The following is a 24,971-nucleotide window of genomic DNA, read 5'->3' as shown; positions in this document are numbered from 1 at the left end:
CCACAAGGATACAATAATGACCCCACCAGATTCTGGACTGTTTGGGGCCCTGGGGGAGGAGGTGAATGTGCAGGTGTGGTATTTCTGTCACGGGCAGGGATATGTTTCCAATGTAAATTGGGGACTGCTTTGAAAACCTGCACCATTCCATCCGCAAAAAGCAGAATTTTCCGCTGCTCTTTCTCCCATGGTGCTCTGTTCTCTCCCATCAGATTCAATCTTCTCCCTCCCTTTGCCCCTTCCATCCATCACCTCTCAGCTTCTTACTACAGGACCCACTTGGCTTCACCTGTCACCTTTGCACATTTCCCCCCCCCCCCCACTCTATTCTGGCTTCTTCACCCTTCCTCTCCAGTTGTGATGAAGGGGCTCAGCCCAAAACATCAACGATTCACTCACCTCCACAGTTGCTGCCTGACCTGCTGAGTTCCTCCAGCATTTTGTGTCTGTTCCTCTGGATTTCCAGCATCTGCAGAATCTCTTGTGTTTAAAATAGTAAGTGTCTGACTACTAGACTGGGACTACAGCAGGAGGTGAGGGAACCAACAAGACAGAAGGTCATACTTGACCTCATTCTCACCAACCTGCCTGCCACAGATGTATTTGCCCATGATGGCATTGGTAGAAGTGACCATGCACTGTATTTGTTGAGACTAAATCCCACCTCCACATTGAGGAAACCCTCCATTGCGTTGTGTGGCATTACCACTGTACTAAATGGGATATAGACATCAAACAGATCTAGCGGCCCAAGACTGAGCATGTGGCCAAGATGGGGTGCTGTGGGCCATCATCAGCAGTAGAATTGTACTCAACCACAATCCGTAACCTCATGGCCCAGTGTATCCCCCAGTCTCACATCACCACCAGGCCAGGGGATCAACCAAAACCTGTAACTTCATGGCCCAGTGTATCCCCCAGTCTCACATCACCACCAGGCCAGGGGATCAACCACAATCTGTAACCTCATGGCCCAGCATTTCCCCCAGTCTAACATCACCACCAGGCCAGGGGATCAACCACAATCTGTAACCTCATGGCCCAGTGTATCCCCCAGTCTCACATCACCACCAGGCCAGGGGATCAAACACAATCTGTAACCTCATGGCCCAGCATTTCCCCCAGTCTAACATCACCACCAGGCCAGGGGATCAACCACAATCTGTAACCTCATGGCCCAGTGTATCCCCCAGTCTCACATCACCACTAGGCCAGGGGATCAAACACAATCTGTAACCTCATGGCCCAGTGTATCCCCCAGTCTCACATCACCACCAGGCCAGGGGATCAACCCTGGTTCAATGAAGGGTGCAGGAGGGCATGCCGAGAACAACACCAGGGATACCTCAATATGAGGCATCGTCCACGATCCAGGACGACTTGTATGCCAGACGCCACAAGCAGCAAGTAATAGGCAGAGCGAAGTGGTCCGACAACCAACCGATCAGATCTATCCTCTGTAGTCCTGCCACATCCAGCAGTGAATGGTGGAGGAGGAGGCGCCACAAATATCCGCATCCTCAATGAGCCCGCGCACCTGTACAAAAGGTGAGGCTGAGGCATTTGCAACAAGCCTCGGTCAGAGGTGCTGAGTAGATGATGCAGCTCGGCCTCCTCCAGAAGTCCCCAGCAACCCAGACGTCAGTATGCAGCCAATCGGATTCACTCCACGTGACATCAAGAAACAGCTGAAAGCACTGGGTACTGCGAAGGCCATCGGCCCAGACAGAATCTCAGCAATGGATCCGGAGACTTGTGCTGCAGAACTTGCCACACCACTGGCCAAGCTGTTCCAGGACGGCTACAACACCGGCAGTGTGGAAAATTGCCCAGGTATGTCTTGTACACAACCCAGCCAATTACCAGCCTACTCTCGATCATCGGCACAGTAATGGAAGGGGTCATCAACAGAGCTGTCATGCAGCACCTACTCGGCAAGAACCCGCCTACGTATTTCCATCAGGGCCACTCAGCTCCTGACCTCGTCACCTCCTCGGTACAAACATGTACCACAGAGATAAATACCAGAGGTGAGGTGAGAGTGATCGCCCCCGACATTAAGGCAGCATTTGACCAAGTATGGCGTCAAGGTGCCCAAGCTAAAATGGAGTCAATGGGAGTTAGGGGGAAATCCCTTCACTGGTTGAAATCATACCTGACACAAAGGAAAGTGGTTGTTGTGGTTGGTGGTCAATCATCTCATAGAAACATAGAAAACCTACAGCACAATACAAACCCTTCGGCCCACAAAGCTGTGCCAAACATGTCCTTACCTTAGAAATTACCGAGGGTTACCATAGCCCTCTCTTTTTCTGAGTTCCAAGTACCTATCCAGGAGTCTCTTAAAAGACCCTATCGTATCCGCCTCCACCACTGTAGCCAGCAGCCCATTCCACGCACTCACCACTCTCTGCGTAAAAAACTTACCCCTGACATCTCCTCTGCACCTACTTCCAAGCACCTTAAACCTGTGCCCTCTCGTGCCAGCCATTTCAGCCCCGGGAAAAAACCTCTGACTAGCCACATGATCAATGCTCCTCATCATCCTCAGGTCATCACTGCAGCAGTTCTTCAGGGAAGAGTCCTAGGACCAACCATCTTCAGCTGCTTCATCAATGACCTTCCTTCCATCATAAGGTCAGAAGTGGAGATGACTGCACAATGTTCTGCACCATTCGTGACTTCTCAGACAGTGAGGCAGTTCGTACCCGAATGCAGCAGGACCTGGACAATATCCAGGCCTGGGCTGACAAGTGGCAAGTAATATTTGAGCCACAAGTGCCAGGCAGTGACCATCTCCAACAAGAGAGGCTCTAACCATCATCCCTTCACAGTCAGTGGCATCACCATCACTGAATCCTCTACTATCAACATCCTGGGGGTTAGCCATATAAACACCATGGCTACCAGAGCAGGTCGAAGGCTAAGAATCCTGCAGCGTGTAACTCACCTCCTGACTCCCCGAAGCCTGTCCACCATCTACAATGCTCAGGTCAGGAGTGTAATGGATGAGTGTAGCTCCATCAACACTCAAGAAGCTTGACAATGATTGGTACCCCTTCTACAGCATCCAAACCCTCCACAATCAATGAAAAGTTGCAGCAGTGTGTGCGATCTTCAAGATCCACTGCGACAACACACCAGAGTTCCTAAGGCAGCACCTTCCAGATCCACGACCACCACCGTCTAGCAGAACGGGCAGCACCTTCCAGTCCCACGACCACCACCGTCTAGCAGAACAGAAAGCACCTTCCAGATCCACGACCACCACCGTCCAGCAGAATGGGAAGCACCTTCCAGTCCCACGACCACCACCGTCTAGCAGAACGGGAAGCACCATCCAGACACACGACCACAACTGTCTAGCAGAACGGGAAGCACCATCCAGACACACGACCACAACTGTCTAGCAGAACGGGAAGCACCATCCAGACACACGACCACAACTGTCTAGCAGAACGGGCAGCACCTTCCAGACCCACGACCACCACCGTCTAGCAGAACGGGCAGCACCTTCCAGACCCACGACCACCACCGTCTAGCAGAACGGGCAGAACCTTCCAGACCCACGACCACCACCGTCTAGCAGAATGGGCAGCACCTTCCAGACCCACGACCACCACCGTCTAGCAGAACGGGCAGAACCTTCCAGACCCACGACCACCACCGTCTAGCAGAACGGGCAGCACCTTCCAGACCCACGACCACCACCGTCTAGCAGAACGGGCAGAACCTTCCAGACCCACGACCACCACCGTCTAGCAGAACGGGCAGCACCTTCCAGACCCATGACCACCACCATCTAGCAGAACGGTCACAACCTTCCAGACCCACGACCACGACCGTCTACCAGAACGGGAAGCACCTTCCAGACCCACAACCAAGAATGTCTAGCAGAACGGGAAGCACCATCCAGACACACGACCACAACTGTCTAGCAGAACGGGCAGCACCTTCCAGACACACGACCACCACCGTCTAGCAGAACTGGAACGGCAGATACCCGGGATCACCGCCACTAGGAAGTCCCCTCCAAGTCACTCACCATCCTGACTTGGAAACATGTCGCCATTCCTTCATTGTCACTGGGTCAGAAACATGGAATTCCCTCCCTAACAGCACTGTGGGTGCACCTACACTTCGGGGACTGCAGTGATTCAAGAAGACAGCTCACCACCACCTTCCCAAAGGCAACTCGGGATGGGCAATAAATGCTGGCTTTGGACGCCACATCCCGTAAATTAATAAATTTTTAAAAAAGGTTATATTGATCTTAGAGAGGGTTAAAGGGTCAACGCAACATTGTGGGCCAGATGGCCTGAATTTAATTGTTTTATTACCGGAAGTTGGAGATATCGATGTTCATGCGATCAGGTTGGAGGCTGCCCAGAAAGAATTCAAGGCGTTGCTCCCCCCAACATGACAGTGGCCTCAGTGCCGCAGTACAGGTGGCTGTAGACCACATGGGCTGGACTCGCTGCAGTTTAGAAGAATGAAGGAAGATCTCATTGAAACCTAGCGAATATTGAAAGGTCTGAGTCAGGGATTCGCAGCCTTTTTTATGCCATGGACGAATACCGTGGACCCCAGGTTGGGAACCCCTGGGCTAGATAGAGTGGTTGTGGAGCAGATCTTTCCTATAGTGGGGGAGCCTAGAACTAGACGGCACAGTCTCAGAGTAGAGGGACGTCCATTTAGAACAGAGATGAGGAGAAATTTCTTTAGCTAGAGGATGGTGAATCTGTGTAAGGCCAAGCCATTGGGTATATCTAAGGCAAAAGTTGATAGTTTCTTGAGTAATAAGAGCATCGATGAAGGCGGGAAAATGGGGTTGAGAGGGATAACGATGAAATGGCGGAGCAGACTCCATGGGCCAGGTGGTCCACAGTCTTATGGGAATGGGATATGGAACTGAAACGTGTCATCACTTGTGACGGACAGAGTAAAGCTGTTCTCCGAAGCAGTCCCCAAACCCGTGTTGCATCTGATTGACTTAGTCATCACATACCCATTGAATCGTACAGTGAAGTGTCAAGGATGTCAATGTTTCCAGGCCCACACACCATACCCCAAACCCCAAATCGTTAACCATATCCTGGCAGGAAGGCAGAGAGACCCACGCAGTTACGAGAACATGCAAACTCCTTACAGACAGCAGCAGGAATCAACGCCAATTTGGCACTCTAAGGGTTACACTAACTGCTCTACCCTGCGGCTCGAGCTAGTACACCGTGATAAAGTAGCAGTCAGCGCAACACTATCCCAGCTTGGGGTGTCCGAATTCAGAGTTCAATCCTGATATCCTCTGTACATCCTCCCCGTGAACTGTGTGGGTTTGCTCCCATAGTCCAAAGACATACTGGTTACTAAATTAGTTGAGCATTGAAATTGTGCCGTGATTGAGGACATGATTTGAGAGTTAGGGGGCAGAAGTTTAAGGGAAACACGAGGGGGTATTTCTTTACTCAAAGAGTGATAGCTGTGTGGAATGAGCTTCCTGTAGAAGTAGTAGAGGCCAGTTCAGTTGTGTCATTTAAGGTAAAATTGGATAGGTATATGGACAGGAAAGGAGTGGAGGGTTATGGGCTGAGTGCAGGTAGGTGGGACTAGGTGAGATTAAGGGTTCGGCACGGACTAGGAGGGCCGAGATGGCCTGTTTCCGTGCTGTGATTGTTATATGGTGATTAGGCTGTGGTTAAATCAGGGGTTGTCAGGGGCTGCTGCTGCCAGAAGGACCTGTTACGTACAATTTAAAAAACAATCTCTTGGATATTTTGACAAACATTCCTGCAATCCCGTGCATGAAGGAGGAGATAGGTTATCTGCAGGATAACATTCCAGCCTGGCCTCTCTGTAAGCTGGTTATCAGGCCTGTTAAAGATTTCAGTGTGGAGACAGGGAGCAGGGCACTCTGTTTCTATAATTAGTGCTGTAACTGCAGGCTTGAGGACACGAAGAGGACAACCTTCAATGCATGCTGTTGGAATTTAACCATGGGGGTTCGTGGTGAATATTTCCTTATATGACAATGCAGATTACAGCAGGGTTTCGAACAGTATGGACAAAAAGAGGGATCTGGAAGTTCCTCTGACACACAGTTGCTGTACATGTTGATACAATGCACCGGTCTTCATTATTTATTCATTTGTTTTTTTGCATGCAGCACAGAATAAGCCCTTCTGGACCTCTGAGTCATACCTCCCTGCAAACCTCTGGTTTAACCCCGAATGTTGAAAGGCCTGGACAGAGTAGATGTGGAAAGGGTGTTTCCCATGGTGGGAGAATCCAGGACAAGAGGGCACATCCTCAGGATAGAGGGGCGTCTATTTAAAACAGAGATACAGAGAAATTTGTCAGAGGGTGGTGAATTTGAATTTATTACCACAGACAGCTATGGAGACCAGGTCATTGGGTGTATTTAAAGCAGAGCTTGATTGGACACGACAACAAAAGTTACAGGGAGAAGGACAGGGAATAGTGCTGAGGAGAGGAATGAAGGATCAGCCATGACTGAATGGCGGAGCAGACTCAATGGGCCAAATGGCCTAATCCTACATTTTATGGTCTTAATCTGTGCCTAATTACGGGACAATTAACAATGATTAATTAACCTACCAACCAGTACATCTTTGGACTGTGGGAGGAAACTGGAGCACCTGGAAGAAAACCTTAAGATAATGAGGAGAACATACAAACTGCTTGCAGGCAGCAGTGGGAATTCCCCGACAAAGCATAATGTGTTGTGCGAACCACTGGGGTGGTGGGGGCAGGGCACAAAGTAAAACCCTAGTTAGACCACACTTTTCAGTTCTGATCACCTCATTCTAGGAATGATGTGGGAGCTTTAGAGAGGGTGCAGAGGAGATTCACCAGGATGCAGCCTGGATTAGAGAGGGTGCAGAGGAGATTCAGCAGGATGCTGCCTGGATTAGAGAGAGTGCAGAGGAGATTCACCAGGATGCAGTCTGGATTCGAGAGAGTGCAGAGGAGATTCTCCATGATACAGCCTAGATTAGAGAGGGTGCAGAGGAGATTCACCAGGATGCTGCCTGTTTTAGAGAGGGTGCAGAGGAGATTCACCAGGATGCTGCCTGGATTAGAGAGGGTGCAGAGGAGATTGACCAGGATGCCGCCTGGATTAGAGAGGGTGCAGAGGAGATTCTCCATGATACAGCCTAGATTAGAGAGGGTGCAGAGGAGATTCACCAGGATGCCGTCTGGATTAGAGAGGGTGCAGAGGTGATTCACCAGGATGCGGCCTGGACTAGAGAGGGTGCAGAGGAAATTCACCAGGATGCCGTCTGGATTAGAGAGGGTGCAGAGGAGATTCACCAGGATGCTGTCTGGATTAGAGAGGGTGCAGAGGAGATTCACCGGGATGCTGTCTGGATTAGAGAGGGTGCAGAGGAGATTCACCAGGATGCTGTCTGCATTAGAGAGGGTGTAGAGGAGATTCACCAGGATGCTCCCTGGATTAGAGAGGGTGCAGAGGAGATTCACCAGGATGCAGCCTGTATTAGAGAGGGTGCAGAGGAGATTCACCAGGATGCTGCCTGGTTTAGAGAGGGTGCAGAGGAGATTCACCAGGATGCAGCCTGTATTAGAGAGGGTGCAGAGGAGATTGACCAGGATGCTGTCTGGATTAGAGAGGGTGCAGAGGAGATTCACCAGGACGCTGCCTGGATTAGAGAGGGTGCAGAGGAGATTCACCAAGATGCCGTCTGGATTAGAGAGGGTGCAGAGGAGATTCACCAGGATGCAGCCTGGATTAGAGAGGATGCAGAGGAGATTCACCAGGATGCAGCCTGTATTAGAGAGGGTGCAGAGGAGATTCACCAGGATGCTGCCTGGATTAGAGAGGGTGCAGAGGAGATTGACCAGGATGCTGCCTGGATTAGAGAGGGTGCAGAGGAGATTCACCAGGATGTCGTCTGGAATAGAGAGGGTGCAGAGGAGATTCACCAGGATGCAGCCTGGATTAGAGAGGGTGCAGAGGAGATTCACCAGGATGCTGTCTGGATTCGAGAGAGTGCAGAGGAGATTCTCCATGATACAGCCTAGATTAGAGAGGGTGCAGAGGAGATTCACCAGGATGCTGCCTGGATTAGAGAGGGTGCAGAGGAGATTGACCAGGATGCCGCCTGGATTAGAGAGGGTGCAGAGGAGATTCTCCATGATACAGCCTAGATTAGAGAGGGTGCAGAGGAGATTCACCAGGATGCGGCCTGGACTAGAGAGGGTGCAGAGGAGATTCACCAGGATGCCGTCTGGATTAGAGAGGGTGCAGAGGAGATTCACCAGGATGCTGTCTGGATTAGAGAGGGTGCAGAGGAGATTCACCGGGATGCTGTCTGGATTAGAGAGGGTGCAGAGGAGATTCACCAGGATGCTGTCTGCATTAGAGAGGGTGTAGAGGAGATTCACCAGGATGCTCCCTGGATTAGAGAGGGTGCAGAGGAGATTCACCAGGATGCAGCCTGTATTAGAGAGGGTGCAGAGGAGATTCACCAGGATGCTGCCTGGTTTAGAGAGGGTGCAGAGGAGATTCACCAGGATGCAGCCTGTATTAGAGAGGGTGCAGAGGAGATTGACCAGGATGCTGTCTGGATTAGAGAGGGTGCAGAGGAGATTCACCAGGACGCTGCCTGGATTAGAGAGGGTGCAGAGGAGATTCACCAAGATGCCGTCTGGATTAGAGAGGGTGCAGAGGAGATTCACCAGGATGCAGCCTGGATTAGAGAGGATGCAGAGGAGATTCACCAGGATGCAGCCTGTATTAGAGAGGGTGCAGAGGAGATTCACCAGGATGCTGCCTGGATTAGAGAGGGTGCAGAGGAGATTGACCAGGATGCTGCCTGGATTAGAGAGGGTGCAGAGGAGATTCATCAGGATGTCGTCTGGAATAGAGAGGGTGCAGAGGAGATTCACCAGGATGCAGCCTGGATTAGAGAGGGTGCAGAGGAGATTCACCAGGATGCTGTCTGGATTCGAGAGAGTGCAGAGGAGATTCTCCATGATACAGCCTAGATTAGAGAGGGTGCAGAGGAGATTCACCAGGATGCTGCCTGGATTAGAGAGGGTGCAGAGGAGATTGACCAGGATGCCGCCTGGATTAGAGAGGGTGCAGAGGAGATTCTCCATGATACAGCCTAGATTAGAGAGGGTGCAGAGGAGATTCACCAGGATGCGGCCTGGACTAGAGAGGGTGCAGAGGAGATTCACCAGGATGCCGTCTGGATTAGAGAGGGTGCAGAGGAGATTCACCAGGATGCTGTCTGGATTAGAGAGGGTGCAGAGGAGATTCACCGGGATGCTGTCTGGATTAGAGAGGGTGCAGAGGAGATTCACCAGGATGCTGTCTGCATTAGAGAGGGTGTAGAGGAGATTCACCAGGATGCTCCCTGGATTAAAGAGGGTGCAGAGGAGATTCACCAGGATGCAGCCTGTATTAGAGAGGGTGCAGAGGAGATTCACCAGGATGCTGCCTGGTTTAGAGAGGGTGCAGAGGAGATTCACCAGGATGCAGCCTGTATTAGAGAGGGTGCAGAGGAGATTGACCAGGATGCTGTCTGGATTAGAGAGGGTGCAGAGGAGATTCACCAGGACGCTGCCTGGATTAGAGAGGGTGCAGAGGAGATTCACCAAGATGCCGTCTGGATTAGAGAGGGTGCAGAGGAGATTCACCAGGATGCAGCCTGGATTAGAGAGGATGCAGAGGAGATTCACCAGGATGCAGCCTGTATTAGAGAGGGTGCAGAGGAGATTCACCAGGATGCCATTAAGATTAGAGAGGGTGCAGAGGAGATTCACCAGGATGCTGCCTGGATTAGAGAGGGTGCAGAGGAGATTGACCAGGATGCAGCCTGGATTAGAGAGGGTGCAGAGGAGATTCACCAGGATGCAGCCTGGATTAGAGAGGGTGCAGAGGAGATTCACCAGGATGCTGTCTGGATTAGAGAGGGTGCAGAGGAGATTCACCAGGATGCAGCCTGGATTAGAGAGGGTGCAGAGGAGATTCACCAGGATGCCGCCTGGTTTAGAGAAGGTGTAGAGGAGGTTCACCAGGATGCTGCCTGGATTAGAGAGGGTGCAGAGGAGATTCACCAGGATGCTGTCTGCATTAGAGAGGGTGCAGAGGAGATTCACCAGGATGCAGCCTGGATTAGAGAGGGTGCAGAGGAGATTCACCAGGATGCTGTCTGCATTAGAGAGGGTGTAGAGGAGATTCACCAGGATGCAGCCTGGATTAGAGAGGGTGCAGAGGAGATTCACCAAGATGCCGTCTGGATTAGAGTGGGTGCAGAGGAGATTCACCAGGATGCTCCCTGGATTAGAGAGGATGCAGAGGAGATTCACCAGGATGCTGCCTGGATTAGAGAGGGTGCAGAGGAGATTCACCAGGATGCTGCCCGGGTTAGCGAGGGTATAGAGGAGATTTACAAGGATGCAGCCTGTATTAGAGAGGGTGCAGAGGAGATTCACCAGGATGCTGCCTGGTTTAGAGAGGGTGCAGAGGAGATTCACCAGGATGCCATTAAGATTAGAGAGGGTGCAGAGGAGATTCACCAGGATTCTGCCTGGATTAGAGAGGGTGCAGAGGAGATTGACCAGGATGCTGTCTGGATCAGAGAGGGTGCAGAGGAGATTCACCAGGATGCAGCCTGGATTAGAGAGGGTGCAGAGTAGATTCACCAGGATGCAGCCTGGATTAGAGAGGGTGCAGAGGAGATTCACCAGGATGTCGTCTGGAATAGAGAGGGTGCAGAGGAGATTCAACAGGATGCAGCCTGGATTAGAGAGGATGCAGAGGAGATTCACCAGGATGCTGCCTGGATTAGAGAGGGTGCAGAGGAGATTCACCAGGATGCTGCCCGGGTTAGCGAGGGTATAGAGGAGATTTACAAGGATGCAGCCTGTATTAGAGAGGGTGCAGAGGAGATTCACCAGGATGCTGCCTGGTTTAGAGAGGGTGCAGAGGAGATTGACCAGGATGCTGTCTGGATCAGAGAGGGTGCAGAGGAGATTCACCAGGATGCAGCCTGGATTAGAGAGGGTGCAGAGGAGATTCACCAGGATGCAGCCTGGATTAGAGAGGGTGCAGAGGAGATTCACCAGGATGCCGTCTGGATTAGAGAGGGTGCAGAGGAGATTCACCAGGATGCCATTAAGATTAGAGAGGGTGCAGAGGAGATTCACCAGGATTCTGCCTGGATTAGAGAGGGTGCAGAGGAGATTGACCAGGATGCTGTCTGGATCAGAGAGGGTGCAGAGGAGATTCACCAGGATGCAGCCTGGATTAGAGAGGGTGCAGAGGAGATTCACCAGGATGCCGTCTGGATTAGAGAGGGTGCAGAGGAGATTCACCAGGATGCAGCCTGGATTACAGAGGGTGCAGAGGAGATTCACCAGGATGCAGCCTGGATTAGAGAGGGTGCAGAGGAGATTCACCAGGATGCCGCCTGGATTAGAGAGGGTGCAGAGGAGATTCACCAGGATGCAGCCTGGATTAGAGAGGGTGCAGAGGAGATTCACCAGGATGCCGCCTGGATTAGAGAGGGTGCAGAGGAGATTCACCAGGATGCAGCCTGTATTAGAGAGGGTGTAGAGGAGATTCACCAGGATGCTGCCTGGATTAGAGAGGGTGCAGAGGAGATTCACCAGGATGCTGCCTGGATTAGAGAGGGTGCAGAGGAGATTCACCAGGATGCCGCCTGGATTAGAGAGGGTGCAGAGGAGATTCACCAGGATGCAGCCTGGATTAGAGAGGGTGCAGAGGAGATTCACCAGGATGCCGCCTGGATTAGAGAGGGTGCAGAGGAGATTCACCAGGATGCAGCCTGTATTAGAGAGGGTGTAGAGGAGATTCACCAGGATGCTGCCTGGATTAGAGAGGGTGTAGAGGAGATTCACCAGGATGCTGCCTGGATTAGAGAGGGTGCAGAGGAGATTCACCAGGATGCTGCCTGGATTAGAGAGGGTGCAGAGGAGATTCACCAGGATGCAGCCTGGATTAGAGAGGGTGCAGAGGAGATTCACCAGGATGCAGCCTGTATTAGAGTGTGTGCAGAGGAGATTCACCAGGATGCTGCCTGGATTAGAGAGGGTGCAGAGGAGATTCACCAGGATGCCGTCTGTATTAGAGAGGGTGCAGAGGAGATTCACCAGGATGCCGTCTTGATTAGAGAGGGTGCAGAGGAGATTCGCCAGGATGCAGCCTGGATTAGAGAGGGTGCAGAGGAGATTCACCAGGATGCCGTCTGGATTAGAGAGGGTGCAGAGGAGATTCACCAGGATGCAGCCTGGATTACAGAGGGTGCAGAGGAGATTCACCAGGATGCTGTCTGGATTAGAGAGGGTGCAGAGGAGATTCACCAGGATGCCGTCTGGATTAGAGAGGGTGCAGAGGAGATTCACCAGGATGCAGCCTGGATTAGAGAGGGTGCAGAGGAGATTCACCAGGATGCCGTCTGGATTAGAGACGGTGCAGAGGAGATTCACCAGGATGCTGCCTGGATTAGAGAGGGTGCAGAGGAGATTCACCAGGATGCAGCCTGTATTAGAGAGGGTGCAGAGGAGATTCACCAGGATGCTGCCTGGATTAGAGAGGGTGCAGAGGAGATTCACCAGGATGCTGCCTGGATTAGAGAGGGTGCAGAGGAGATTCACCAGGTTGCTGACTGGATGCATCATGTCTTATGAGGAAAGGTTGGGTAAGCCTTTGGAGCAAAGAGGGATGGGAGGTGTCTCAGTAAAGCAGCAAGCATAATCAAAGACCCCCACCCACCCCTTACATTCTCTCTTCCCCCTCTCCTATCGGGCAGAAGATACAATTCAGTGATATCAGAAGATGGTATCATTCTGCGTTTATGGATCAGACTAATGTGTTTAAGTTCCACTTTGTGCCGGGAAGCCGGGTCTTTGGGGGCTGAAGGCCAGGGTGCAGTTCTTTTTTGTGATGTTTCTCTCTGAACGACTTTCATCTTCTTTCTTTGCTTCGTGGCTACCTGGAGGAAACGGATTTCAGAATTGTAGACAGATACGTCCTTTGATAATAAATGAACCTTTCAAACTTTTTAACCTTTCTCTGTAACCATAACACTTTACTCTGCATTCTGTTATTGTTTTCCCTTGTTCTACCTCAATACACTGTGTAATGATCTGAAATGTACGCAAGACAAGATTTTCACTCTACCGGTCAGAGGGGCATACCTATAAGAAACACTAATAAACCAATTCACCGATCCACACAGATCCCGGTGAGGGTCCAGACACAAAGAACCAGGCCTTTGGGCCTCGTGATCTGTTTAGAATGGATGGAACCAATTAACCTACCAACTGGAACCCAGAGGAAACTCACGCATTCCACAGGGAGAATGTACAGTTTGAACTCGCAGCTGTAACAGTATCACACTAACCCCCCCCCACCCTGTCGCGGCACCCATAGTTGACCAGGACAGGCTATCGGTGCTTCTCACAACGAGGAACTTGTTCTCATCCCTTTTTTGACCTCAGCACCACTTTTTCCAAACAACTGGGGGCAAGGAGGGAAGTCTTGCTCCACGAGCTCGCTGCCTGTCCCTGAGTTGGCACAGAGGAGGGGAAGAGAGTGCCGGGGGGGAGGGGAGGAAGGCCGAGGTGAGGAGAGGAGTGGGCGGAGACGTGTCCATATCCGGACAGCAGCTGCAGGATTAACTTTAAATAGAGTTCAGGGAGACCGAGAGGGGCTCAATTTCAGCCAGGTCCGGCGTGGAAGCCACAACACCAAAGGAGAGCAGTGAGTAGGAAAGGAGGAAGAACAGAGGGAGGGAGGGAGGGAAGGAGGGAGAAGGGGCGGGGGGATGAGGGAGGAGTGGTGCCTACTGTAACTCAGCAGGGCCTTGTGCAATGGTGGGGGCTGAATGAGGAGGGAGATGATCTGACGGGGAGAGAGCTGGTGTGAGGAGGAGAGAGAGGCTCTGATGGGGAGTGAGCGGGTCGAGGGGTTGGGAGAGAAGGAGAGAGATGGTCTGGGGAACAGAGAGTGTCTGATGGGGTAGGAGAAGGTCCAAGAGGAGCGAGAGGTTGCGAATAGGGAGGGGGACTGAGAGTTTGGAAGAGAGTCCGAAAGGGAGGGAGAGGGTCTGAGGGTGTTGAAGAGAGTATCCATGGGGGTAGAAGGTCCGAGAAGTAGAGAGAGGGTCTGAGGAGGAGAGAGAGGGTCTGAGTGGGAAGGAGAGGGTCAGACAATGAGGCAGGGAGTTAGATGAGGAGGGACTGGGTCTGACAAGGAGACAGATGTTCAGTGGGGAGGTGGGTGTGGTGATGGCAAAATTGGTGCCTAGTCCAAATCAAGGAGGGGGGGAGAAGGGGAGAGAATTCAGAAACGGGCCATCCAGCCCATCTTGTGCTCATCCTGGTTGCCTGCATCTGCCCCTATCCATTCATCCTTTCCCATCCCACCCTAATAATGGTTCCTTCCAAACATTCAGAAAGTCAGAAAGGAAGTTTGGCCAGGTTGATTCGCAATTGGCTTGCCTGCAGAAAGCAGAGGGTCATGGTGGAGGGAGTACATTCAGATTGGAGGGTTGTGACTAGTGGTGTCCCACAAGGATCAGTTCTGGGGCCTCTACTTTTCGTGATTTTTATTAACAACCTGGATGTGGGGGTAGAGGGTGGGTTGGCAAGTTTGCAGACGACACAAAGGTTGGTGGTGTTGTAGATAGTGTAGAGGATTGTCGAAGATTGCAGAGAGACATTGATAGGATGCAGAAGTGGGCTGAGAAGTGGCAGATGGAGTTCAACCCGGAGAAGTGTGAGGTGGTACACTTTGGAAGGACAAACTCCAAGGCAGAGTACAAAGTAAATGGTAGGATACTTGGTAGTGTGGAGGAGCAGAGGAATCTGGGGGTACATGTCCACAGATCCCTGAAAGTTGCCTCACAGGTAGATAGGGTAGTTAAGAAAGCTTATGGGGTGTTAGCTTTCATAAGTTGAGGGATAGAGTTTAAGAGATGCGATGTAATGGTGCAGCTCTATAAAACTCTGGTTAGGCCACACTTGGAGTACTGTGTCCAGTTCTGGTCGCCTCACTGTAGGAAGGATGTGGAAGCATTGGAAAGGGTACAGAGGAGATTTACCAGGATGCTGCCTGGTTTAGTGAGTATGCATTATGATCAGAGATTAAGGGAGCTAGGGGTTTACTCTTTGGAGAGAAGGAGGATGAGAGGAGACATGATAGAGGTGTACAAGATATTAAGAGGAATAGATAGAGTGGACAGCCAGCACCTCTTCCCCAGGGCACCACTGCTCAGTACAAGAGGACATGGCTTTAAGGTAAGGGGAGGGAAGTTCAAGGGGGATATTAGAGGAAGGTTTTTCACTCAGAGAGTGGTTGGTGCGTGGAACGCACTGCCTGAGACAGTGGTGGAGGCAGATACACTAGTGAAATTTTTGAGTCAATATGCGTAGAAGTCAGGAACAGGAAGGGAGCAGTTACTCTACTGGGAGTATTTTATAGGCCCCCTGGTAGCAGCAGAGATACCGAGGAGCAGATTGGGAGGCAGATTTTGGAATGGTGCAAAAATAACAGAATTGTTCTCATGGGTGACATTAACTTCCCTAATATTATATAACCATATAGCCATATAACAATTACAGCACGGAAACAGGCCATCTCGGCCCTTCTAGTCCGCGCTGACGCTTACACTCACCTAGTCCCAGTGGCCTGCAATCAGCCCATAACCCTCCATTCCTTTCCTGTCCACATACCTATCCAATTTTACTTTAAATGACAATACCGAACCTGCCTCTACCACTTCTACTGGAAGCTCATTCCACACAGCTATCATTCTCTGAGTAAAGAAATTCCCCCTCATGTTACCCTTAAACTTTTGCCCCCTAACTCTCAAATCATGTCATCTTGTTTGAATCTCCCCTACTCTCAATGGAAAAAGCCTATCCACGTCAACTCAATCTATCCCCATCATTATTTTAAATACCTCTATCAAGTCCCCCCTCAACCTTCTATGCTCCAAAGAATAAAGACCTAACTTGTTCAGCCTTTCCCTGTAACTTAGGTGCTGAAACCCAGGTGACATTCTAGTAAATCTCCTCTGCACTCTCTCTATTTTGTTGATATCTTTCCTATAATTCGGTGACCAGAACTGTACACAATACTCCAAATTCGGCCTCACCAATGCCTCGTACAATTTTAACGTTGCATCCCAACTCCTATACTTAATGCTCTGATTTATAAAGGCCAGCATACCAAAAGCTTTCTTCACCACCCTATCCACATGAGATTCCACCTTCAGGGAACTATGCACCATTATTCCTAGATCACTCTGTTCTACTGCATTCTTCAATGCTCTACCATTTACCATGTATGTCCTATTTTGATTAGTCCTACCAAAATGTAGCACCTCACACTTATCAGCATTAAACTCCATCATTCAGCCCACTCTTCTAACTGGCCTAAATCTCTCTGCAAGCTTTGAAAACCTACTTCATTATCCACAACCTTAGTATCATCTGCATACTTACTAATCCAATTTACCACCCCATCATCCAGATCATTAATGTATATGACAAACAACATTGTACCCTGTACAGATCCCTGAGGCACACCACTAGTCACTGGCTTCCAACCTGACAAACAGTTATCCACCACTACTCTCTGGCATCTCCCATCCAGCCACTGTTGAATCCATTTTACTACTTCAATATTAATACCTAACGATTGAACCTGCCTAACTAACCTTGTCAAATCCTTGTCAAAGGCCTTACTGAAGTCCATATAGACAACATCCACTGCTTTACCCTCGTCAACTTTCCTAGTAACCTCTTCAAAAAATTCAATAAGATTTGTCAAACATGACCTTCCATGCACAAGTCCATGCTGACTATTCCTAATCAGACCCTGTCTACCCAGATAATTATATATACCATCTCTAAGAATACTTTCCATCAATTTACCCACCACTGACATCAACCTGACAGGCCTAAAATTGCTAGGTTTACTCTTAGAACCCTTTTTAAACAATGGAACCACATGAGCAATATGCAATATCCCCATTTCTAATGACATTTGAAATATTCCTCTCAGAGCCCCTGCTATTTCTACACTAACTTCCCTCAAGGTCCGAGGGAATATCCTGTCAGGATTTGGAGATTTATCCACTTTTATATTCCTTAAAAGTGCCAGTACTTCCTCCTCTTTAATTGTCATAGTTTCCATAACTTCCCTACTTGTTTCCCTTACCTTACACAATTCAATATCCTTCTCCTTAGTGAATACCAAAGAAAAGAAATTGTTCAAAATCTCCCCCATCTCTTTCGGCTCCACACATAGCTGTCCACTCTGATTCTCTAAGGGGCCAATTTTATCCCTCACCATCCTTTTGCTATTAATATAACTGTAGAAACCCTTCGGATTTATATCTTGTTTTAGCTTTTCTAATTTCTTTCTTAAGATTCATTTTACATTCTTTTTTTCCTCGAGCACCTCATTTACTCCATGCTGCTTATTGTAGATCTCCCTCTTTATCCGAACCAAGTTTCCAATATCCCTTGAAAACCATGGCGCTCTCAAACTCTTAACCTTTCCTTTCAACCTGACAGGAACATAAAGATTCTGTACCCTCAAAATTTCACCTTTAAATGACCTCCATTTCTCTATTACATCTTTCCCATAAAACAAATTGTCCCAATTCACTCTCTCTAAATCCCTTCGCATCTCCTCAAAGTTAGCCTTTCTCCAATCAAAAATCTCAACTCTCGGTCCAGTCCTATCCTTCTCCATAATTATATTGAAACTAATGGCATTGTGATCACTGGACCCGAAGTGCTCCCCAACACATACCTCCATCACCTGACCTATCTCATTCCCTAACAGAAGATCCAACACTGCCTCTTCTCTAGTTGGTACTTTTATGTATTGCTGCAAAAAACTATCCTGCACACATTTTACAAACTCCAAACCATCCAGCCCTTTTACAGTATGGACTTCCCAGACTTTGTGCGGAAAATTAAAATCTCCCACAATCACAACCTTGTGCTTACTACAAATATCTGCTATCCCCTTACAAATTTGCTCCTCCAATTCTCGCTACCCATTAGGTGGTCTATAATACACTTCTATAAGTGTTACTACACCTTTCCCATTCCTCAATTCCACCCAAATAGCCTCTCTAGATGAGCCCTCTAATCTATCCTGCCAAAGCACCGCAGTTATATTTTCTTGGACAAGCAACGCAACACCTCCTCCTCTTGCCCCTCCGATTCTATCGCACCTGAAGCAACGAAATCCAGGTGGGCTACTCGGTGGAGGTGTTGATCAGCTTCACTGCTTAGGAAAAGGAACTGTCCTGGCATGGGGAGAGTGGAGGAGAGAGGGGGATGGGGGGGCAAAAGAAGTGAGGGAGAGGGAGTAGAGAAAGATTGATGAAAGGCAGAGAGAGTGGGAGGGAATGGGAGAGGGAGGGGAGAGAGCACAGAGAGAGAAAGAGAAAATGACAGAGTGAGAGGAGAGTGAAGAAGAGGGCAGCAATGAGTGCGAGGGAATGAGAGAGAAAGCAAGGGAGTAGAGAGGGGAGGAGGGGGAGAGGGAGAATTCAGGACATGGAACAAAGAGCAAGAGAGCTGGTGAGAGAGCAAGAGGAAGACACAGAAAGAGAGTCAGACAAGGAGAGAGGGCAGGACAGAGGGTGGGTGCAAAGAAGTAGACAGCGATGTAGGGAGTGAGAGAGAGAGAGATCCTGGGAGAGAGGGCAGAGGAGGCATGAAAGAGAACAGATTCAGGAAGAGGAAGGAGAGCAGGTGCGAGGGGCAGGAGAGAGGAGGCAGGGAACACGACAGCTGACGAAACTGCATTCCAAGAACCATCCACGGACCTGACCGCACATCAGACAGGCTTAGTCACCAAGAACAGCAAAGAGAGTGAGGGGGATAATACAGAATGCCAGAGCAGATTCGATGAGCCTAGAACATGTCCCTGCATGTCATCGCCAGGGTCGCTAACGGAGACAGGAGTCACGAAGAGATGCAGCGAACCATGATTGCGGTGAAGGCGGATGGAGTGCAGAGGGGACTGATTGGAGAGATCATCAGCCGATTCGAACGTAGAGGCTTCAGGCTGCTGGCTATCAAAATGGTGCAGGTGGGATCTTTCAGAGACAGTGGCAGGGAGCTACACTTTACACTGAATCCATACCCCAATCTCAATTGACAACACATCCTACACCATATCGATGTGACACGCCCCACCATTACAATGACATAACATTCACGATAATACTGACACACCTCAACACCAACACATCTCATAAATCACAGCCTACTCTGGATCACAGACACACACCACACCCCTCACTCTGACACCAACACTCCGCACAACCCACACTGTAACACCGACACTCCCCACACCACACACTGTACCACAGACACTCCCCACACCACACACTGTAACACGGACACACCCCACACCCCCCACCGTAACATGGACACACCCCACATCCCTCACTGTGACACCGACACACCCCTCACCCCTCACTGTGACACTGACACACCCCACACTGTGACACTGACACTCCCCACACCACACACTGTAACACGGACACACCCCACACCCCCCACCGTAACATGGACACACCCCACATACCTCACTGTAACACCGACACACCCCTTACTGCGACACCGACACAACACACACCCCTCACTGTGACACTGACACACCCCACACTGTAACACTGACACACCCCACACCACTCACTGTAACACCGACACAACACACACCCCTCACAGTAACACTGACACTCCCCACATCCCTCACTGTGACACCGACACTCACCACATCCCTCACTGTGACACTCCCCACACCCCTCACTGTGACACTGACACTCCCCACACCCCTCACTGTGACACCGACACACCCCACACCCCTCACTGTGACACCGACATACCCCACACCCCTCACTGTGACACCGACACACCCCACACCCCTCACTGTGACACCGACATACCCCACACCCCTCACTGTGACACCGACACTCCCCACACCCCTCACTGTGACACCGACACACCCCACACCCCTCACTGTGACACCGACACTCCCCACATCCCTCACTGTGACACCGACACTCCCCACACCCCTCACTGTGACACTGACACTCCCACACCCCTCACTGTGACACCGACACACCCCACACTCCACACTGTAACACTGACACACCCCACACCCCTCACTGTGACACCGACACTCCCCACACCACACACTGTAACACTGACACACCCCACACCCCTCACTGTGACACCGACACTCCCCACACCCCTCACTGTGACACCGACACTCCCCTCACCCCTCACTGTGACACCGACACACCCCTCACTGTGACACTGACACTCCCCACACCCCTCACTGTAACACTGACACTCCCCACACCCCTGACTGTGACACCGACACACCCCACAACCCCTCTCTGTGACACTGACACACCACACACTGTAACACCGACACGCCCCTCACCCCTCACTGTGACACCGACACACCCCACACCCCTCACTGTCACACCGACACACCCCACACCCCTCACTGTGACACCGACACACCCCTCACCCCTCACTGTGACACTGACACCCCCCACACCCCTCACTGTGACACCGACATACCCCACACCCCTCACTGTGACACCGACACGCCCCTCACCCCTCACTGTGACACTGACACTCCCCACACCCCTCACTGTGACACCGACATACCCCACACCCCTCACTGTAACACCGACACAACACAAACACCTCACTGTGACACCGACACAACCCACATCCCTCACTGTAACGCTGACACTCCCCACACCCCTCACTGTGACACCGACACACCCCACACCCCTCACAGTAACACCGACACTCCCCACATCCCTCACTGTAAAACCGACACACCCCACACCCCTCACAGTAACGCTGACACACCCCACACCCCTCATTGTGACACCGACACACCCCACACCCCTCTCTGTGACACTGACACACCACACACTGTAACACCGACACTCCCCACATCCCTCACTGTAACGCTGACACTCCCCACACCCCTCATTGTGACACCAACACACCCCACACCCCTCACTGTAACACTGACACACCCCACACCCCTCACTGTGACACTGACACTCCCCACACCACTCACTGTAACACCGACACTCCCCACATCCCTCACTGTGACACCGACACACCCCACACCCCTCACTGTAACACCGACACACCCCACACCCCTCTCTGTGACACTGACATACCAACCACACACTGTAACACTGACACACCCCACACCCCCCACTGTGACACTGACACTCCCCACACCCCTCACTGTGACACCGACACACCCCACACCCCTCACTGTCACACCGACACACCCCTCACCCCTCACTGTGACACCGACACTCCCCTCACCCCTCACTGTGACACCGACACTCCCCACACCCCTCACTGTGACACCGACACGCCCCACACCCCTCACTGTGACACTGACACACCCCTCACTGTAACACTGACACTCCCCACATCCCTCACTGTGACACCGACACTCCCCACACCACTCACTATAACACGAACACACCCCTCACCCCTCACTGTCACACCGACACTCCCCACACCCCTCACTGTGACACTGACACTCCCCACATCCCTCACTGTGACACCGACACTCCCCACACCCCTCACTGTGACACCGACACATCCCTCACCCCTCACTGTGACACCGACACTCCCCACACCCCTCACTGTGACACCGAAACTCCCCACACCCCTCACTGTGACACTGACACACCCCACAACCCTCACTGTGACACCGACACACCCCACACCCCCCACTGTGACACCGACACTCCCCACACCCCTCACTGTGACACTGACACACCCCACACCCCTCACTGTGACACTGACACTCCCCACACCCCCCACTGTGACACCGACACTCCCCACACCCCTCACTGTGACACTGACACACCCCACACCCCTCACTGTAACACTGACACACCCCTCACCGCTCACTGTGACACTGACACACCCCACACTGTGACACTGACACTCCCCTCACCCCCCACTGTGACACCGACACTCCCCACATCCCTCACTGTGACACTGACACTCCCCACACCCCCCACTGTGACACCGACACTCCCCACACCCCTCACTGTGACACTGACACACCCCACACCCCTCACTGTAACACTGACACACCCCTCACCGCTCACTGTGACACTGACACACCCCACACTGTGACACTGACACTCCCCACACCCCCCACTGTGACACTGACACTCCCCACACCCCCCACTGTGACACCGACACTCCCCACACCCCTCACTGTGACACTGACACACCCCTCACCCCTCACTGTGACACTGACACTCCCCACACCCCCCACTGTGACACCGACACTCCCCACACCCCTCACTGTGACACTGACACACCCCACACCCCTCACTGTAACACTGACACACCCCTCACCGCTCACTGTGACACTGACACACCCCACACTGTGACACTGACACTCCCCTCACCCCTCACTGTAACACTGACACACCCCTCACCCCTCACTGTAACACCGACACACCCCACACCCCTCACTTTGACACCGACACACCACACACCACTCACTGTGACACCGACACTCCCCTCACCCCTCACTGTGACACTGACACACCCCACACCCTTCACTGTGACACCGACACTCCCCACACCCCTCACTGTGACACCGACACACCCCACACCACTCACTGTGACACCGACACTCCCCTCACCCCTCACTGTGACACTGACACACCCCACACCCCTCACTGTGACACCGACACTCCCCTCACCCCTCACTGTGACACCGACACACCCCACACCCCTCACTGTGACACCGACACACCCCTCACCCCTCACTGTGACACTGACACTCCCCACATCCCTCACTGTGACACCGACACACCCCACACCCCTCACTGTGACACCGACACTCCCCACACCCCTCACTGTGACACCGACACTCCCCACACCCCTCACTGTGACACCGACACACCCCACACCCCTCACTGTAACACCGACACACCCCACACCACTCACTGTGACACCGACACACCCCACACCCCTCACTGTAACACCGACACACCCCACACCCCTCACTGTAACACCGACACACCCCACACCCCTCACTGTGACACCGACACACCCCACACCCCTCACTGTGACACTGACACTCCCCACACCCCTCACTGTGACACCGACACACCCCATACCCCTCACTGTAACACCGACACTCCCCACACCCCTCACTGTGACACCGACACACCCCACATCCCTCACTGTGACACCGACACTCCCCACACCCCTCACTGTAACACCGACACTCCCCATACCCCTCACTGTAACACCGACACACCCCACACCACTCACTGTGACACCGACACACCCCTCACCCCTCACTGTGACACCGACACTCCCCACACCCCTCACTGTAACACCGACACTCCCCACACCCCTCACTGTGACATCGACACTCCCCACACCCCTCACTGTGACACTGACACTCCCCACACCCCTCACTGTGACACCGACACTCACCACATCCCTCACTGTAACACTGACACACCCCACACCCCTCACTGTAACACTGACACACCCCACACCCCTCACTGTAACACCGACACTCCCCACACCCCTCACTGTGACATCGACACTCCCCACACCCCTCACTGTGACACCGACACACCCCACACCCCTCACTGTAACACCGACACACCCCACACCCCTCTCTGTGACACTGACACTCCCCACACCCCTCACTGTGACACCGCCACACCCCACACCCCTCACTGTAACACCGACACACCCCACACCCCTCTCTGTGACACTGACACTCCCCACACCCCTCACTGTGACACCGACACTCCCCACACCCCTCACTGTGACACTGACACTCCCCACACCCCTCACTGTGACACCGACACACCCCACACCCCTCACTGTGACACTGACACTCCCCACACCCCTCACTGTAACACCGACACACCCCACACCCCTCTCTGTGACACTGACACACCACACACTGTAACACTGACACACCCCACACCCCCCACTGTGACACTGACACTCCCCACACCCCTCACTGTGACACCGACACTCCCCACACCCCTCACTGTGACACCGACACACCCCACACCCCTCACTGTGACACCGACACGCCCCTCACCCCTCACTGTGACACCGACACGCCCCACACCCCTCACTGTGACACTGACACACCCCTCACTGTAACACTGACACTCCCCACACCCCTCACTGTGACACCGACACACCCCACACCCCTCACTGTGACAATGACACTCCCCACATCCCTCACTGTGACACCGACACACCACACACTGTAACACCGACACTCCCCACACCCCTCACTGTGACACCGACACGCCCCTCACCCCTCACTGTGACACTGACACACCCCACACCCCTCACTGTGACACTGACACACCCCACACCCCCCACTGTGACACCGACACACCCCACACCCCCCACTGTGACACCGACACTCCCCACACCCCTCACTGTGACACTGACACACCCCACACCCCCCACTGTGACACTGACACACCCCACACCCCCCACTGTGACACCGACACTCCCCACACCCCTCACTGTGACACCGACACTCCCCACACCCCTCACTGTGACACCGACACACCCCACAACCCTCACTGTGACACCGACACACCCCTCACCCCTCACTGTGACACCGACACACCCCACAACCCTCACTGTGACACCGACACACCCCTCATCCCTCACTGTGACACCGACACTCCCCACACCCCTCACTGTGACACCGACACACCCCACACCCCCCACTGTGACACCGACACTCCCCACACCCCCCACTGTGACACCGACACTCCCCACACCCCCCACTGTGACACCGACACTCCCCACACCCCTCACTGTGACACTGACACACCCCACAC

General features: G+C 52.3%; 1 protein-coding gene across 1 annotated transcript in view; it reads left to right on the top strand.

The window, feature by feature from the left end:
- The first annotated feature begins 13,620 nt into the window (after positions 1-13,620).
- LOC132385451 (nucleoside diphosphate kinase A-like) overlaps positions 13,621-24,971 on the top strand; it is a 75,117-nt gene continuing 63,766 nt past the window's right edge. Inside the window, exons 1-2 of the mRNA XM_059957529.1 lie at positions 13,621-13,774; positions 18,988-19,135. Of these exons, the coding sequence (XP_059813512.1) occupies positions 19,019-19,135 (117 nt within the window). The 5' untranslated portion in view covers positions 13,621-13,774; positions 18,988-19,018. The remainder of the gene's footprint in view (positions 13,775-18,987; positions 19,136-24,971) is intronic.

Source organism: Hypanus sabinus (genome assembly GCF_030144855.1).
Source record: "Hypanus sabinus isolate sHypSab1 chromosome 24 unlocalized genomic scaffold, sHypSab1.hap1 SUPER_24_unloc_1, whole genome shotgun sequence".
In the NCBI taxonomy this organism is placed as follows: Eukaryota; Metazoa; Chordata; class Chondrichthyes; order Myliobatiformes; family Dasyatidae; genus Hypanus; species Hypanus sabinus.
This window is presented reverse-complemented; position numbering and strand designations above follow the sequence as displayed.